The sequence below is a fragment of the Lates calcarifer genome, linkage group LG5 (assembly GCF_001640805.2).
Source record: "Lates calcarifer isolate ASB-BC8 linkage group LG5, TLL_Latcal_v3, whole genome shotgun sequence".
NCBI classification, from domain to species: domain Eukaryota; kingdom Metazoa; phylum Chordata; class Actinopteri; family Centropomidae; genus Lates; species Lates calcarifer.
The window spans coordinates 26,728,532-26,747,978 of record NC_066837.1 but is presented as its reverse complement, the minus strand read 5'-3'; the positions used below and the strand labels follow the sequence as shown (position 1 = coordinate 26,747,978).

The following is a 19,447-nucleotide window of genomic DNA, read 5'->3' as shown; positions in this document are numbered from 1 at the left end:
TGTCATACCATCAATTAATTGTGATAAGGAATTATTAGGTCTAAAGTAATATGTTATATTTGATTCTCTAAATGAAATAATGGACTGAAACTATTTTACACACTTTTACATATCTGTCTGCACAGATGAGCCATTGAGTTGACTGGTAGTCCTGGATCCAGACTATCCCTTGGGTCTCTCCAAGAGAAATCAGGCTTCTCTAATCCCCTACCCCAGCTATGAAAACTGGTTTTGTCTGGTCTAAGATATTTGATATGTCAGGTTACTGCAGAAAGCCAATAACCTAGTTACCAGTGCCATAAAGTAGAGCATTCCTTAGTAATGGTTACTGTAATGTAATTATAATTTTTAGTAATGAGTAATATAGAAGACAACACTTTGAAATTCAGTAATGACAGTTACAGTTACAAGTTACTAATCAGTTACACTCTGTTATTTCAGTTTCTTCCCACTAATGCAAAGTTATCATAAGCAGACCTGTCTCTGAGGTGGATACTGTTTAAAACTGCATCAAAAACCACAGACCAGCATGTTTTCACTCCTCCTTCCAAAATCTTACAGCACAGAAATACAAATGCTTCCAGCAACTTAGAACATCTCTTTTCCCCCACATACCTTCCACACACAGGCCTGCTGAAAAACAGAACCATCATTTCAGTCGCTCAGACAGACTAAACCCACTTCCTCTTTTGGACACATTTTGGCTACAGACTTGTCGAGGCAAAGGCCTAATGGGCTAAATGTTGTTTCTGGAGGGAGTCCAACAAGGCCAACGCTAGCAGGCTTGATGAACAGCGCTGTCGTAGCAAAAGCGTTAATGTGTAAGCTTTGGAGAATTATGATGAGGTTAGCTTAGCGCCTGGTGGAACACATAATGCCACCAATATTTGTTTATGTCACTTTGGGTTTAATGAGAGGGGAATAAGTTACTGAATGACTCACTGGACAGCAATAAAACAATGTTCCTGTCTGAGAAGTTATGAGACATTGGTTATGAAGCTGAAGGTCAAAGCAAAATCATTCAGTTCTGTGACTTATTTACATACATGAACATGGAGAGGGAAATAATGGGCCTGTAGATTAAGCTATTTACTATGTTTACTTTGTGTGTGTGTGTGTGTGTGTGTGTGTGTGTGTGTGTGTGTGTGTGTGTACGTGACTTAATTCTCCTCACTGGAAGACTGTCTGCATTTTTTCTCTCCTGCTCCATTCCACCTTTCTTCCATGCTGGTCCCAGTGGGAGTACATGCATGGCAGCAGACTGCTCCACCGTGCAGGCGTCCCATTGGACAACTCCCTCCTGACTCCCCCTTCATCTCCCTCTCTGTGGGATGGCTGAAATGGAGATGTCAGTGGAGCAGAGACAGTGGAGCTGTTGTGCTGAGGCTTTTAGTTAACTGGCAGCACATCTTAATTCTCAGCAGTCAGAAGTGAAGTAGTGAAGTGTGCACAGAGGGAAAGTAAAGCTTACTTTGAGGAACCTGGACAGAACAAACAAAGAGAGTGAATTAACAATTAAAATTGCTGTCCCTTTGAGCTGTAAAAAGAGAATAAAAGAGGAGTGTGATCAGAGCAAAAGCAGGTCTTTTGAAATACGGTATAGAAGTGCATACACCTGCACAAACCCTAACTCAACAGGCCTTCCCTGCCCTCACTACAACCCATTTTGCTTCCTTGTTTTGTTTGTGCTGCACTGTCAGTTATACAGTCACTCACCCCCCCACCCCACCTGACTCCCTGCATCTTCTCTCTCTTTCTCTGCTATTGCAGATGCTGGATAAATAAGCAAGCATTTTGCTGCCAGTGTGTGAAATGGTTCTTATCTATCTCTGCCATTAGAGAGTGGGTTCTATTATAAAGCTTTGCATTATTCAGTGAGCCTGAGAGACTGATCATTATGGATTTCAGCCCTTTTCCACACAACCCCTGGAGTCCAGCTTGGCCTGCCCGGCTGATGCATGCGCAGATCTGACCTTGTGGTCTGAACGCTGGAGTGGAAGAGGGAACGGGTCAGATTCGAGACTCTGTGTATTCCCAGCCAAACATGAAAGAAGAACACACCAAAATCTGGCTGCAAAATATTCAGTCCCATAAGCATACTTTGCTTTTCAGAAAGACAGAATGGGTTTGTAAAAATAAAGTTGACCTTAACCATATGCCTGCAAGACTGCCACAGTTTCCAAATTTCCTGGCAACAAATTAGATTAGTTGCACTCTGGAATGTTGATTGACATCTAATGCAATTTTTCTCAGTGTTACAGCAGACTTAGTGGCAGGCACAGGGTGAGAATGAGAGAAAACATGGCCGAACATATGGCGCTGAAGCACTTTTTTATGCGTGGGATAGGAGATGAATATTGAATAGATATATGTGGCAAGCTGCTCATCCCTTACTGTAACCTGGCTGTATCAGAGGTGGGCTGTCTCCCAGTGGGAGGCACTGCTCAGCTTGATCATTATCATTAAATTCTGCACACCACAAGCACTGAAAGCTTCTCTATTTGTTGGTCTGTTGGAAATGAATGAAGCATTAGTTGTTGATCAGCCCCTCAGACTATGGCTAATGTCTGACTTACTAATGGCAAGTATTGCTTGGTCTTTAATGTGCATGTGCTGAGATAAGGAGAATTTGTTCCATGCCTGTCCTGGGCCCCGGCAATTAGGCTCTGCCATTAACCATTTGTTATATCCGCTGTTACTCGCCTTCAGCTTGGCACCTTGCTGATTACAACGCGCTGGATCGATAATTAAACAAATTAAAGCGGACTGCTGGGTCAATTTTCATCCCATCTTAGCCAGCGGCTGCCGCGACGTCACGAACAAGTCTAAAAGCCCTCTTGAAACACAGCGAACAAAACGAAGGGCTCGGTGAAAACGTTTGAACTGCACATTTGTTCCCCATTTGATGGCACAGTTTTACGCAGCGCTCTGCCACGCTGATGCAACAGGGAGGGGAAAAGTCATTTGTTTTCAGAGCAGGCAGCAATCTTTCAGCAGGCAGAAAAGCTGTGACTTTCTACAAAGACTCCGTTCTGGGACACGCAGTATAACCTACTGTTACTCACAGAGGTGGAAAAGGGCAACATGTCGGACGTTTAGATGTGAGATTGAGACTGAATCCTACAGTCCACTGCACTTTTCACTTATATGAAGGTCTGAGTAACAAGAATAAAGATTCAAAATGAACTGGACCTATTTCATTTTAACACTGGTCATACATTTAACCCATTTTGATTCTGTGAGAAACAATGACTGTTCTCACCAAATTTGAGCTTGGTTGAAAAAGCACATACACTGTAGTTTAAGGCAGTGGTTCACAACTTTGAGTGATCACTTTCTATCCCCGACATCTTCACAAGGGTTACATGACTATGAGTAATGAGGTATGATGTGTGAGAGGAATGATTCCCCCTCACACAGGCAAAAGTGTTTCACAAAAACAAGCAAAGATTAGAGAAAAACTTATTGCAGAAATAGTTTATTTCCTTCTTATTACTCTTATGTTCTTGCTTAAAGAGGAAGCTTTGGCCCCGGATACATATTTTAGAGATGCTTACCCATTAATATGTATCAGGTTTTTTGTCCCGTCCTTACAATGCGCACTGTAAGGCCAAAGATCTAGCTGAAGTTCAGATGAAGTCAGTTTAGGTCAAGTTGTTTCCACGCAGTTGGTGTGTCCCTCCCACGTCACTGCCATCGCTGGTGATTTGCTATCCCAACATGATCTGTGTCAGAGTGTTGGATCTTCCCTCGCTGTGCATCTTATTCATTAATGCCAAGGCCGCGGGGGTAGTTACGTAACAGTCTGTTTAATTATTTGGAAACATTTCACTTTCCTTTTAGCGCCTCCGTCTTGTAGTGGTGGGATTTAACATAACTATCAGCACAGAGGAGCCCACAGCATCTCCGTCAGGCTATGTGCACTGCTGTAGAGATTTTGTTGAGCTTCTTCTTTGAAAATTTACGTTTTGTGTTTCTCTTGGTATGGAAGACAAGTCTGTACATTCAAACATTCAAACACCTCTGACTTAAGCAGAAAACAAGCTTTTCTCGTTATAGAGGAGGCTACACAATAAGTCAAATGCAATCCTGGGAAACGTGAAGAGCCTGCTGTTCTATAACCTCACTGACAGGCAAACACTGTAACCATTGTCAACCATCAGCGCGAGGATGGATGGTTTTACGATGTGGGAGCGCGTGCCAGAGTGAGAGAGAAGATGAGAGGTGGTGGGGGTGGGGTGGGGGGACTCCGACCGTGGGACAGACTCCTCTGAAGGATGGGGAGCGGCTTTCATTTAAGGTGGACCGATCCCATCGCCACATAGTGCTCAAAATCCCTGACACGCGCACAGGAGGGTTTTAAATAAACCCACTTTGTTACATAAAGCCCAGCAGTGGAAGCTAACTAATGACACTTACTCCAGTTCCGTAGCCTACATAAAGTAATTGCAATACGAAGTGTGGTAGAGGAGAGTCGTTAAGTCAAGGAACTGACTCAGCAGCTTTAGTTAAAGAACAACAGGCTCATTTAGCCACAGTTTGTTAGCTTACATTAGCCAACATAAGCTACTGGTCATACCAGACCACATTAAGCCGTGGTGCAAAAACCCTGAGGGTACTGAACAATAATATGTTTTATTGTCTATGAATGTAACTTCTTATTATTTGAACTTTCATTATTTCTATCATATAACTCTAGTGCCGCAACATAACTTATTATATACCGTTTCAAAATACAGGCACTCTTCTCAGTTTTAGTCTTTTTAAACACGTTGACTCAAATGAAAAACTATTCTTACTGCGCTGAAAGGGAACAGTTCTACAACATATCTATGAAAGACGCGATTCAACATTTGGGCTACTTTTTTTGCTTATAATCTCTGCCTGATTTTGAAACCTTGTAAAGCAGTGTTTTTTCATTGTTGTCTTACTTTGATAAAAAGATCGGAGACCCTCTCCCGCCACTAACTGAGTTATATAAAAGATGTAAAGAAGGCATATGATGGCGTGTAATTGTAAATTTCCCCATTGTGGGACTAATAAAGGATTATCTTATCTTATCTTATCTTATCTCAATCTAATAGTCTGCACTTTGACTCAAGTGTACACGCGCTCTCTGCTACAGTAGAAATTTCCCGTTAGCACGACCTTAAATAAGGGGCTGGACTCTGTAGATACAGCAGAACCCGCTGCCTCCCCTAACTGGTGCAGTGGATCTGCGCTGCGTTATGTCCGCTATATAAACTGCTCACAGCGGCCAGAGCTCACAGCTTCAGTGGACAGCTCCGTGGTGCTGAAATCCCAGAGACAACTCACACTCATTCACATACACACACATACTCTCCAGCCACGCTATGACTGGAGCCATGGACGGATCCTCGTGGAAACTTTTTCTACTTTCTTGCCTCATTGTTATGGAGAGCTCCGCGCAAGACTTCGGACAGACGCAGTTTATTTGCACGTCGGTGCCCAAGGATATGGACTTGTGCACGGCCACGATGCAGAACAGCGGGCCGGCGGAGGACCTGAAGACCACGGTAATGCAGCTGCGGGAGACCGTGCTGCAGCAAAAGGAGACCATTATGAACCAAAAGGAGACAATCAGGGAGCTAACGTCCAAGTTGAGCCGCTGCGAAAGCCAGAGCCTCCCCGCGGCGGCGGGACCCGGCGGGAGGCGGCCGGGGTCGAAGAACACGATGGGGGATGTATCCCGGGGCACCACGGACACCCTGGCCCAGCTGGGACAGACTTTACAGACGCTCAAACAGAGACTGGAGAATCTTGAGGTAGGTAAGCAGAAGAGTGCAGGGCTTACCAGGTGAAAAGTTCATTAGACTGGCTGATCTGGTTCTTAGTTAGAATGAGGGTGAGATCTCAGTATTAGAAGTGATGTAGTATTGTTGTGGCTTTGTGCAGTTTATGCTGGGAGCCACATGAGTTTTACTCCATCTGTTTTCATCACAGTCTTAGAAAACCATGTAAAGTAAAGGTAGATGTCTTCTGAATAGCGTGATGCATAAACACAAGTATTAGTAAGGCAGTTTGGACAGGGCCATACGATTTAAAGACTCTAAAGGGAACATGTGTCAAAGAGTTTAGCACCAAAGTGTCCTCCTTTAACTCAGTGTCTGTCTCCCTCTGTCCGATGCAGCAATACAGCCGAGGAAACAACACCGTGCAAGCGAACAGCCTGAAAGATCTGCTGCAGAACAAGATAGATGACATGGAGAAGCAGGTTCTGTCCCGGGTCAACACTTTAGAGGAGACCAAACCGGGATCCAGGAATGACACCGAGCAGCGAAACAGAGTGGAGTCCACGCTCACCTCTCTGCACCACCGGATCACAGACCTGGAGAAAGGTGGGTTTGGATTTCAGAGCGCTCAGGACTTAAAGCGGGGCAGCTCAGCGCTGCTGTGAATGTGGCTGTGCGGGAACAAGATTAAGTGTAATTTAATTGGTTTTTAAACTCAAGGGCGCCTCAGTCTGAAGGAAAAAAAACAGTCATTTTCGGTATTACAGCGCTCATGTGGAACCGCTCACAATGCCGCAGCCATCACGTTGCGCACGGATAGTGTGAGCGAGGAGAGGAGAGCTGCATTGCTTTGCATATCTCAAGACCTGTTAGCACTTTTGCTTCGCTGAGTTTATGTTTTTCACTGCCAAAAAGCGGACTGTCAAAGTTGCATATGAGCCTTTATGCAAAGGGCAATTTTATGCAGAGGTCAGAAGCAGGGAAAGTTTGCAGGGTGCGCACTGGCGCGTTTTGGAGCATATATCAAAGGCTTGTTCAGCTTTTCAACACGTGCAAATGCGCGTGCGTATGATCTATGTGTGAGAGGGAGAGGGAGAAGACAGCCCTCCTACACACAGGGAACAGACAGAAAATGATTGTAAAACAGTGTTTCATGTATAGTCAGATTAGATAGTAGTAATTTAAACGGCGGGGAACAGATGTTGTTTTTCTACAATTAAAAGAGACTCTGATCATATAAATGTCATATTCTATCATGACTTCATATATGTAAAAATATATGTGGTTTTATGAAGGTTCTTCCTCCAGGTAATGTCTAAATATATTAGCAAAGGGCTGACAAATGCTCAGTATGTATTCAAATAACTGAATCTAACAGATAAAAAACAGGTAAACTGACATCAGTGTATTTACAGGCAAAGACATCAGACCAACAGATAAGTTCCAGCTCACCTTCCCCCTGAGAACCAACTACATGTACGCCAAAGCCAAGAGGAGCCTCCCTGAGATGTACTCCTTCAGTGTGTGTCTGTGGATCAAGTCCAACGCATCACCTGGGGTGGGGACGCCCTTCTCCTATGCTGTGCCGGGCCAGGCCAACGAGATGGTCTTGATTGAGTGGGGGAACAACCCTATGGAGATTCTCATTAATGACAAGGTAATGACAAAGTTATTATCATGAAGTAAGCTTTATTTCACACATTTTTTTTATTTTTGCAGTGCATTATTTTGTATTCATATGCATCATGTGTGGAACAATACTTACAGTGAGTACAACAGTAGGAAAAAGTTAAAATACTTTGTGATTGGATGAGTCAGAGTAACCTGACGACTTCACTGTTCCAGAACTGGAAATAAAATAAAAATAGGTGCTAAGGAGAGCATGGGGCCTTTTTATAGAGGAAAAGATATGTGATAGGGGAAGTGATTCAGCAGGAAGAAGAGATGGTATGGAAGTGATGGATTTTCAGGCAGGGTGTGACTCTGCTACTAACGTGTGAAAGAAGAGATTGTTAAAGGAGAGAAAGGTGTAACTTATGAAGTGTCTCTGCTGCAGGTTGCAAAGCTGCCGTTCCTCATCAATGACGGAAAATGGCATCACCTCTGCATCACATGGACCACCCGTGACGGGATGTGGGAGGCCTTCCAGGATGGAGTGATGCGGGGAAGCGGGGAAAATCTGGCACCATACCACCCCATCAAACCAGAGGGAGTGCTGGTCCTGGGACAAGAGCAGGTGGATATATATTTTCAAATAACTGACTGCAACTGCTCCACTTTAATCCCTCACATATTTGGAAAGAATCCTATCCAAATATGACTTTCACTTTGGACAAAGATTAAGGTTGGACATATTTTATGAAGTGGGATTGTGGAGGTACTGAAAACTGAGCCAATTAAGGCTTTCCAGTCTAAATAATGTGCAATGTATCATCACACAATTAGAAAAATTGTTCTGGATCAATTTGGCTGAATCTGAACAGGGAAACACTATCTGACACTGTTAAATAAACTATGTCATGCTTTGAGAAAGTAAATTATTTCCAGACTTGAGGTCAATAAAAAAGACTAAGTAAGTTCAGAATTAGGCCATACCTAATACTGACAGTCCTCTTAGACGATGTCACTTAGACCAAACTTTTTATCACATGTGATCTTGTGCTCAAATGAAGCAGAAAAAAGTGGGGAGCTCGCTGTTTTTTTCAACCTGTAAATCTTTCTCCAACCAGATAAAAAGGCCTGTGAATACTTCAATTCAAGTTTTATTGTGCACTTTAAACACTGGTGTTAAACACTTGTTTGTCTCATTCCACAGGACACATTGGGAGGAGGCTTCGATGCAACACAAGCCTTTGTTGGAGAGCTAGCAAACTTGAATATCTGGAACAGGAAACTTTCTGTCGCAGAGATCCACAACTTGGCAACCTGCAACAGCAAAGCACCGGCTGGCAACGTCTTCTCCTGGACAGAGAGCAACATTGAAATATTTGGCGGAGCGAACCAAATGGACCTTTGAGCCTTGCCGTTCGCTCAACTGAACTGCATTTCACTGTTCAAGAAAGGCCTCTCTGTATTTCTGAGCTTTTGTCGTTCTTGTCTTCATTTGACGTTTGTTAGAGACTACTTGAGTTATTGGTAAGCTTAAATCTGGGATTTCTATCATTCTTAGGTATTTATGTGCAAAACAACACTTTTCATCTTGAGGGAAAAAAAAAATCTAATTCGTCTTGGGAACCTCAGTGAGAAAGTATTGGTATCTGTTGCTCTTTCCCCCCGCCCCCTCAGAGGTTCAGTTAAAAGCACATCTAAGCTTTTCCTTTGGCTTATTTCGTCTTGGACTGGCAGCTGGCAATCTGCTCCTTATGTTTGGACAATTCACAATCCAAGTGAGGAATTACATAACCGCTCCCACCCCTTCCCTCCGGAGAGTAGGAGATTATGCTGTCCGTCCAATTCTCGTCGGTGTTTGGCGCTGTGAAGTGATGTCTGATGCGGTACAGCTCCCTGTGAACCCCCACAAATTCTCATCCCCACCCCAAGCCCCCCACCCCTCCTCCTTCACTCTGCCCTGCCCCTCCGGAACTTGCACTGTGACTGATGAAGAGAACGCCAGGAGAGGAGGGTACGTTGAAGGACACTGCAAAGTCAGACTGTGGTACAAGTCAATTTGTAATCGTCGTTCGCTTCAAGTGTTTCTGTAAGAATGTTGTTAACTTGCCAACATTGCTACAAAGCCTGGGTGCCTTGGGCTGGTACAAATATTCAGCACATTCAGTATGTTTTCAGTTGCAAATTCAGTGTTTATTGGTTTCATTTTTTTTTTCCTGAGCTGGTTTGAGTTTCTTGTTCCTCTCGTAAATGTAATTTAATTACAGTTTGTTATCTGACATGACGTGTTTTGGCAGGTGTTTGTACTACTCTGTATTAGGAATGTTACAGTATCTGTATAGTAACAGCATGAATGACAGAGTGCTGTGAAAGCATTGTTGAAATCTGCTTTACTATCTTCTCTGGGTCTGGGTTTTTTACTGTATTGTTATATGCTCCAAGCATGGCAAAACTGAGAGATGAAGAATTTAATTTTTGTAATAAAATTGTGATACTTAATGTCACAGCGCATTCCTGGCTTTGGTTATGTGCATCGAGAGGTGTGATTACAACAGAGGGGAAGGAGTGTGAGGGAAGGTGGCACACGGTGAGTGGGTGCAGGAGAGAGAATCGCTGATCACATTTCTACCATGTTAAAAGAGGGGGAGCAAGATGTTTGCAAGATAAGTGAAATATCCAAAGGCAGTGAAGGTCACAACGACAGGGCTTGGAATGAAACTGTGTGAGTGCCCATGTGTTTCTTTTTAAGCTGACTGCATAAGATAACCCACTCACTGCTTTGTTGTTTCTGCTGTAAGGTGCGGTACCTGCACTAAAGACAGCGATGCACTTGGAGGGAGAAAAGTGCCTAGTCATATCAGTCTTTCAGTGGCCCAGTTCAAGTGAGTGCAACCTAAACTAAAACTACAGCACTTTAAGCTTGACTTTTATTATCAGTTCACTCAGACGACCTGTTGCTGTAGCACAAAACATTTAAATCGAAGAGATGCCGCTGGTGACAGTTCCTGCATTTAAATTAGACATTTAATCTGTTACTCATATGTCAAGTGGTGAAAGCAATACATCAGAATAACACAATTTGTTCTATCAGACAACCTTGAGATATTTCACAGTGGACAGCTATTATTGTCCTTTTTTAAATAAGTATTTTCATCATCAAGAACCTCTAGGTCCTCAAATGTTTATCATGTTATCTACTGCTGAATCACTTCAGATCTTACACATTACCTGATGTGAGTTTTATCTAAATAAGTTTCACTCGTCAGTATTCAGCTAAAGGCTGACCTTGCAGTGGACTTTTGTTAGCTTTCCTCACATACAAAACTGAAATCTCACCCGCCTACATGGCTTACACTTGAAACTCAAATTTAATTAGATTTGGCTTTCAACTCTAACACTTCAAAAGACATTTCAAACCTTTTCAGTGCTTCAGATTCTACTGACACTGCTACTTCAGTATCCTTAAGCTTGACCTCAACGTGGACTTTCTCAAATAAGAAATACATCACCTTAACTGAGATTTTAAAAGCTTTCAACCCATAATTCAATACTTGTCCAATACTAAGTTCAGCATCTACAAATTGACTGACAATTCAACTGCTGTCACTGCTTACAGTTTACAGTACACACTCTTCAATTCTTCATCTCTGTTGTGTTGAACTTCAACTGAAATTTCAGTCCCTTTTACTGTTTACCGTTCAGCTGCTCTCATTTCTTACTTTTTAAACAGTTACCCTGCTTTTGTCGTTTACAGTTCAAATAACCTCTCACCTCCCTACAGGGCTGAGATCTGAAACAAAACTCTCAGCAGCTTTCAGCTCTTACATTTCAACACTTTTCATTGCTTTGAATTCAACGTACAATTCAACTACTTTCAGCTGCTACATGTCAGCTGACTCTTAAACATTCCAGTTTAGCTGCTGTGACTGCTTACTGTACATAGCAAATACTTTTAATTATTCATTGAATACAGTTTAACTGACAGTTCATGTTTTATCTCCTACTCCTACGCTTTCATGACTCTCACTTTACTGACTGTATAACTGCTTTCACAAATAACCTTTCAGCTGCCTACAGTTCTTAAACCTGAAGCAAACTGCACTTCAGCTAACACTTCAAATCATTTCAGTGCGTCACATTAAACTGACATTTCAACTACTTTCAATGTTTACATGTCAACTGACACTTACGTATTATGTATCTGATTGTTACATTTTAACTGACAGTTCAGTCTCTGTCACTGCCTATATACCAACTGATACTTTAACTATTTACAGTCCTCACATTCGTACTACCTCGGGCACTTGAATTTACACTTCAACTACTTTCAGTGTTTACATACACGCTGATAATAAAACTCTCTTAAGGAAAACTTAATTGACATTTTAGCTCTCAAAAACCAACAGATTTTTCAGTGCTTCAAATGTAACTGACACTTAAATTCCTTCGAATTAAACTCCAACAACATCCTACATGCAAATGTATTGTTTTACTTTTAGTGCCATTTTCAGCAGAAAATGTTTTATTTTTCACTTTCACGTATTTTACAGAATGAAGATCACTGACACAAGATTGAAACATTATTGGGGAGAGACAAAATTGTAGGTCCTCAGGGGTTTCTATTCAACAAATGTTTATCTTAAACTTGGCCTTAAAGCGGCTGAGAGAATCCACATCACCTTAATCTCCCATGATGCACAGCAGCCAAGGTCAAGAGCCTGTTAACTGACAAGGCATTAATACAGGGAGCATATTCCTCTTGCAGCATGAAACAAACACACAGGGCAGAAAACAATTTATTCCATCCCTTAGCCACATTAGCAGATGGATTCCAAAACACTCAGGTTTATCAGCCAATTACATTTATAGAAAATACCAGGACAGCTGAAAGATGACTGGGTACTGGCCAAAGCTGGCTGTCACTGTAAAAGAACTTTCCAACCATATTCAAGATTTAGCAGGAAGTTTGTCCCATCCATTGGAAATGAAAGTACTCACTTAAAGTCTTTAAGAGCACAGAAAACTCTAAAAAGTAATTATTTTTATGCTTAACTATTTTGTGTTATCACATAGTCAAGGAATCCACCTATTAGAGTATAAGATAATTAGACCAGCAGGTTATTCTACAAATGCTGAGTGAATGAGGCTCATCCACAGCCAGATAAGCCTGCCTCTTATTTTTACAACACACACAACACCAATCAGTGGGCATGCTGTTATAATCACTAGGTCTGCTTACTACACTCAGCTAATACCCTGTCGCCATAATGCTGCTAAGCCCTGACAGAGTACATTTCTGCAGTGCAATTGCATTTGTGCTCCAGACAGAACTGTGCAGAATTTAAAGTGGATGGACTAAAATAGATCCTGGCAGCATGAAGGATGGAGGATCTTACACTTTGTATACAGAAATATCAGCTCAGCTCTTACATGAACTCAGTCTCAACTGACAATATTACATGATGAAACGGTTGGGGTTACATGGACCTTGCTCCACAAGGCCTTGACTGTGGCACTAAGGAGGCCACACAACTTAAGGACACTGAGTAAAGAGCAATGTTTGAAGTGTTGTTATTAAAGTATGGTACATTATATAATGTTTTGCTGGCAAAGCACATATTCTAGGGCACCTCCTCATCTGGTGATGTAAACAGATGCTATGGTTCATGTAGGAGATTAGAAGAAGGTGCCCTACTTTACTTTTTAGCACTTTATATCTATAAAGTACTTTTCAAAAACCCCATATTCAGGGAATATGTCATGGATACATATTCAAGTAACCGACTAGTGCTTTAGTACCAGACAGTACATCATAAAGAGCTGTCCTCAGAGACAAGAAGAACAAGGAGTCCTGCAGTAGATGGTCTGACCCCAGTCAGTCTGGGATTACATGAAGAGACAGCAGACACTGACACAGCCTGAATCCGCAGAGGAACTGAGGGAACTTCTCCAAGATGCTGGAACAAACTACCTAAGTACAGGTGTACTGAGGAGAGGGCAGAGAGGAGAGGGGTGAGGTGGGGTGGGGTGGGGCGGGGTCATAGGACTGCTTGCAGTCTGGCCTGGTCTGCACTTATACTGACTGGGTGTTAGTGTGGATTCAGACCAAAAACAGCCTTGTGTTAGAACAGAGCAGGGGCTTGCTGCTTGGTAGGGTTCATGTTGCTTAAGGTAATGGTGAGACAAGGAGATACGATTCAGGAAGTCTGGTTGGAGAAATACATTAATGCCTTTAAAGGCTTACCAGACACCAAAACACTACACAATGGTTTGTATCTAAATCCATGAAAACATAGAGTTTAAAAACGTAAAGTTGTGGTTTTAAGTTTTTCAGAAATTAAACAAATAAAATATATCATGTTAATGAATGGGTTTTAGAGATGTAGGTAGGAAGATATTTTATTTACCTATAGACAGAGCCAGTTCAGTTGTCTTACCCTGTCTTCAATCTTGATGCTAAGCTAAGCTAAACTAATGGTCTCCTGGCTATAACTTAATATTTAGAGGACAGACTGAGTGGTATCAATCTTCTTGTCTTACTCTGAGCAAGAAAGGGAATAAGGATATGACACTATATTCCTGTTCAATATCAGCATTATATCACATATATATAATGTTTTAGCTGTACTATTTCCTGCTAATCCTGGGACCAACAAAGCATATAAACACACAGTGAGCATCTATACAAGCCATTATGGACTCATGAAGATTTGCCAGACTTGCAGTACTTATGAAACAGCCAAGTAAGCCAGATTCTCTTGCCACATGCAGTACACAGCCAAAATTACAACACAAGTCCTGAACAACTACACAATGAGCTGTTACACATCTACATATTAAACCAAATCCATTCTGAATCAGTAATTAATTCGATTTTGATAACAAAATAATTGTGTTACACTGATTTATTCCATTTGATTTTTACTCCAAATGTGTATCTGTCATAACAAAATAGAAGGAGCCAGCATTTTTAAAGCTGAGGCCCCCTGAGTCAAGTCACCAGAGACAGACAAGATTCATGGTGCTACGTTATATCAATTCCTCCGTGGAGGTTGTTTTTTCTTTTGGAGAGATTGAGTGGATAAAGACGTGACATCTCTGCTGACATCTCATTAATTCATAAGCTGTCCCCCGTGGCAGAGGCAAGACAGGAATAATGCTTCAGTTCAGAACTGCAGCAATTCCTCTTGTTAACACTGGGATGACAAAGTAGTACCATGTAATGAGAGTTTTGAGGGTGCCATGCTCAACAAAAAAAACCCTAAGAAGAATGTCTGGTGAGAGTGAGCGTTCCTTCAGATATGAGCAAGAAGTATTTGGATAATTGACATTCTGCTTAATTCTGCACTGGATCTGTTTCATGTTTATCTCCAAGACTTGAAATGGTCAAAGGGATTCGACTCACAGTAGATGCCTGTAAGTGGAGCGCTAACATCAAACAAGGGAGAAGGAGAGAACAAGCACCATGTCTTCTTCCTCCCCTCTCCTCCTCTCCATTTTCCTCCCACAGTGAGAGTTCCAAGAGACAGCAGGGAGTGGAACTTGTGGCATTTACTGATCAGCAGAAGCTTCCAGGAAGGCTGCAGGGAGGATAATGAGGCTTCCTGTGCAGGCTGGGATCAAGGTGGATGCAGGCCACGCCAGGAGTCCGCCCTACTGGTCAGGACTCACTGTGGGACAAACACTTTCCACTAAATGAAGACTTGTCTAGACCCATGCAGAGAGGGCCCACTCCTTTTTTAGTCAGCTACTTTAAACAACTATGGTGTTATTCCTCTCTATATATAGCCTGAACATCACACACGTCTCACTGGGATTCACAGGCCTAGAACAGAAACAGCTCTCAACCACAAGAAGACCAAAAAAAATTGGCTCTGTAATAATCTTAGCACATGTGTGACAATGGGAGAAGCCCTGGGAAAGACAGTCAAAGAGAGACGTCTCCACCACTTGTGGAGCTGAAGGTGGCAGTTGCAAAATACAGACTTGTGGCAATTAATAAATATATAAAGTGCAACAGTAGGATTACATACTGTATACATATCTGATATAATAACCTGAAGACTGTAAGTCCAGTATTCAGATTCTTTTTGTTCTGTTTTTGTCTCCACTAAAAACAGGCTCTTTAGCTGCCAAATGTTCCACTATGTTCACTGGCTAGTCACTAACTTTGTTTCTATTGTCTGGTGCTGAGCAGGTAGAGTGCAGTGGCTTTCCACTGAAAACAGCTGTCTGCTGTGTCTGGAAACAATGCTGATGAGAGCAGTGAAGTGGAATCCAAAACGGTACAGTTCAGGGCCTTAAAACCAAAACAATGAGCTGTAAGACGCCAAAATACTCCATGTAGCTGAGAGGAACTGTAGGCTTGTTATTACCAGAGACCCCCTCATATACAATTATTGATGTGATCTTTTGCTAATATGAAGTATTGATTATAGCTACTTCAAAAACAGCCACAGTTATGTTAACAGAACCACCAAACCAAATTTAGTGTTGAAAGGCTGCATTTTTTGAAGGTGGTATACCTGTGAGCTAATACCAGTAAGTAATCACTCAAATGAATTAGTCTTGCATGACAGCAGTTACAATAGTTATTTATAGGCCTACAACTGTATTGTAATTTGCCTTAGACTAGACCTATACTGATCACTTAGCTAAAATATAGTGCACCCTCAGTTCTGTTCCCTGGATTTGATCTCCACACTTCATATGGTGTCAGATAATCAGCCTCAATTGTCCCATTAGATTTGATTAATTCAGTCTCATGTACTGGTATGAAGAAATAGACAGTGAGAGCAAGGTGTGTTAGCAAACCCTTCAGGTAGTACAGAATTATTGTCTTAGGCTTACTAGCTTGCTGACAGCTTATTATATATATATATTATATAATACTCTTTCATTTAAGATCAAGTTCAAACAAACAACAACAACAACAAAACACTCCTCCTTAAAGCTGGGTTATCAACTGCACAAAGTGTGAAACTGCTTACATCTTCTAACTTGTTCTTTGGTTATTTTATTAAATGTACATTTATATTTATTGTGAATTTACACCACAGTGGTGCAATATCAACCAAGAACATTATGACCTTGTCTTGTAACATTGTTTTGTGGAAATTTATATCAAAACCTAGGTTTAGCTACTTTATTAGTTTACTTAATATTGTATGCTGCAGGTGCCTAAAAGGAAACTGTTGCCCCAGCACCACCTCACATGGTAATCCAGTCATGCTACTTCAGTAATGTGACTAACATAGAGTATGGATATGTGATAAAACACAATTTAAAAACATAACTAAGAGAAAAATCAATGACAAAAATTAGGCTTCAGTGCAGAGCGCAGTAATAAATAACCCAAATGTATAAATGAATTAAAAGTGCAATAGAGAAAATGAATCAGTCAGCGGCACAGGGAAACAACGTGCTTAATTCAAATTTAAAAGTGGTTCAATTTATGGAACATTTAATATCATTGCAAGGTTGTTTCAGTCTCTGCAGTATTGTAGCAACATGCTGCTTCACTGTGATTGATCTGCCCACCACTGTTATAATTTTATCCTTGTTTGAACTTAGAGCATTTATTGATCGTTTTGTCTGAACTTTTCACCTCATACTGCATCACTGTATCAAGCTGATTATGTTTCTGCTCATTGACACCATTCATTCTGCTGTTAGGGCTTGTCTCGGCCTCCCAGTATTTAATAATCCACAAGTAAACTTTCTGAATGAGAAATAAGAACTTCTTCTTTGAGACATCAGTGTGTATGTGAGCTTGTCTGCATCCTAAACAACTCTGAACAATCCTGACAATTCAGGCCATTCTTTGAGATGCGGAAGCCTTTTGAAGTGTGCGTTTGATCTGAAACCCTGCAGAGTTATAACTCAGCTCTCCACAGATGGATGCTCTTGCCTGTGGTTCTGGAGGCCTCTCAGGTGTTTCCTCCCTCAGTTTGTTATGAGTTTCTCCCAGGTGATTCCAGGTTTCCTCCCACTCACTGGACCTGTTTGTAGTAAGTGTATTTTCACAAATTAATGCTTCTTTGCCTTTTAGGTAGTTTTGAAACAAACATGCACGAGTAATATTTCATCTCAAGCAAAAAGAAGACAACAAACAACCATTAATGTAGCACACATACCCGCTGCCGTACCAGCACCATCTCTGTATGAAACCATGCCACTTCCGTTCTGCTTTGATTTATTAATGCGCCTAGCCCTAACCTACTGCCACTTACCCCTCACTGAATCCTCAATGAAATATGTATGCCTGACGCACAACAACAGGATGTCAAAGAGGAAGCTGGAAGAACACTGGGGAAGGTGAAAGGGAGGAGTCACAATGGCCAGAAGTCCTGATCTCATTTAAAAGGAGACTGTCTTGGGTGTACTCCCCTGTGGAAATCAGAGGCAGATGAATATGACAGAGTGAGCATTTATCACAGGAGAAGACAAAAACAGAGGTGGTTTTCATTGGGCAAACTTTTTTTCCCCAAGTGAAGATGAATGAAAAAAAGGCTCTTCATAGATATTATAAGACATGCTTGGGCCTTAAACTTTTTTGGGTGCCAGCCTGCAGCAACAAAAGGAAGAGAAAATGATTAAAAAACAAAAACAAAAAAACAAAAGCAGTGCCATTCAAACACAATATTGATCATCAGTACTGTTTTTCAATAGAACAGCTGTCATGTCTGCTTATCCTTCTCAGGTGTGAAGTTGCATATGACACCAATGAAAGACACTGTTTTAGCAACGATATCAAATACAACTGAATACAATTATTAAAAACTAAAGAGAGTTTTTATGTATCTGTATCAATTCAATCATTCATTAACTATATGGTGAATGCAAATGCATGCAAATAGTATTATTACATTTATTATTATTACATTATTACATTGTAATTGGAAATAGTAGAGTAACAGAAAATAAATATACAAATAATAATATTACGAATAAAGGCAATAATATTGATAAATAAACAGAATGTAAAAAAGACAGAAATTAAGACTCTTCAGAGGTGAGACGGCCACACCAGTAGTCTAAAACATTACTCACACCCACTCACCATCACTGTCACTTTACATTTATATTTTCACTCATTTAGCCTCACATTAGGAAACAGGCAACTTTCATATGTCTCTCACTTTTATTTTGTTTTGTTTTGTTTTTGTCTTGATATTTTCTCTGTAAAGGTGCTATATAAATTCAAGATATTGTTATTATTATTATTGTTGTTGTTGTTGTTGTTGTTGTTGTTGTTAAAAACACACATTTCATTCTGAATTAAGGTGATTAGCATTTTTTTTCTGACATGTATAATGTCTAGATGAGGCACACACAGTAATAACTCACTCGCTAACCCACTAACTCGCTTTTTGTAGAGTTTTCAACCATGTTATATTAATAAGTTGTAAACATTGATAAGTAGACAATAATGGCTTATAACAGTTTATAAGTAATTTTGTTATGTATTGATTGGTGTCAATCACAGGTCATGAGTTAATCACTTTCTAACAAGCAATATAGTCTGCCAGTTATTTAATAAAGGACATGTTATGGTTAATCTCTTAATTTTTCCATTGTTAATAAATAATAATGTCAATAAATAACTAAGAAATACATTTTCCAGAGAGTGGTTGGGGAGCTGGATGGGTTTTTACTGATGAATTTAAGAGCTGACTAAAAAGAGACCAAAGAAAATTTCCACAGCCCAGCAAAAAGTAATTACTGAAAACTTCTTTTCAGCTTGGGATTCCATGCACACATACATATTGTCTGCCAAAGTTAGAAAAGTTTAAGTTAGTTTAAGTTTAGTTTATTTCTGTTTTTTTTAAATCTGTTTATTTCTCAGTGGTTTAAAGTGGGCGGGGCTCAGTTGGGAACAGGTGATGTCACATATTTTCATGAACCAATCAGAATTTAGGAAAAACAATCTAATTTCATCAAACCAGGTCTGATGATGCCAATTAAGTGATTTGTGTGTTAAACTCTCAATTAAAACCCAAAGTTGATTTTTTATTTTATTTTATTTTTAACTTTGATGTTATTTATTTGTTTTGCATATTTAATGTTATGGAAAAGGTGACACA

At 40.8% G+C, this 19,447-nt stretch overlaps 1 protein-coding gene across 1 annotated transcript; it reads left to right on the top strand.

The window, feature by feature from the left end:
* Positions 1–5,202: 5,202 nt before the first annotated feature.
* On the top strand, positions 5,203–9,865 carry LOC108884556 (neuronal pentraxin-1). The gene is made up of 5 exons (XM_018678507.1): positions 5,203–5,786; positions 6,152–6,359; positions 7,169–7,410; positions 7,810–7,989; positions 8,569–9,865. The coding sequence occupies exons 1-5, from the start codon at positions 5,355–5,357 to the stop codon at positions 8,767–8,769; spliced, it is 1,263 nt and encodes a 420-aa protein (XP_018534023.1). The 5' UTR covers positions 5,203–5,354; the 3' UTR covers positions 8,770–9,865.
* Positions 9,866–19,447: the final 9,582 nt, after the last annotated feature.

Bases quoted from the DNA above. Each gene is read 5' to 3' on its own strand.
- LOC108884556 (XM_018678507.1), top strand. From the start codon at position 5,355: ATGACTGGAGCCATGGACGGATCCTCGTGGAAACTTTTTCTACTTTCT. The intron at 5,787-6,151 runs GTAGGTAAGCAG...TGTCCGATGCAG, and splicing joins AGAGACTGGAGAATCTTGAG to CAATACAGCCGAGGAAACAA. The intron at 7,990-8,568 runs GTGGATATATAT...CTCATTCCACAG, and splicing joins TGGTCCTGGGACAAGAGCAG to GACACATTGGGAGGAGGCTT.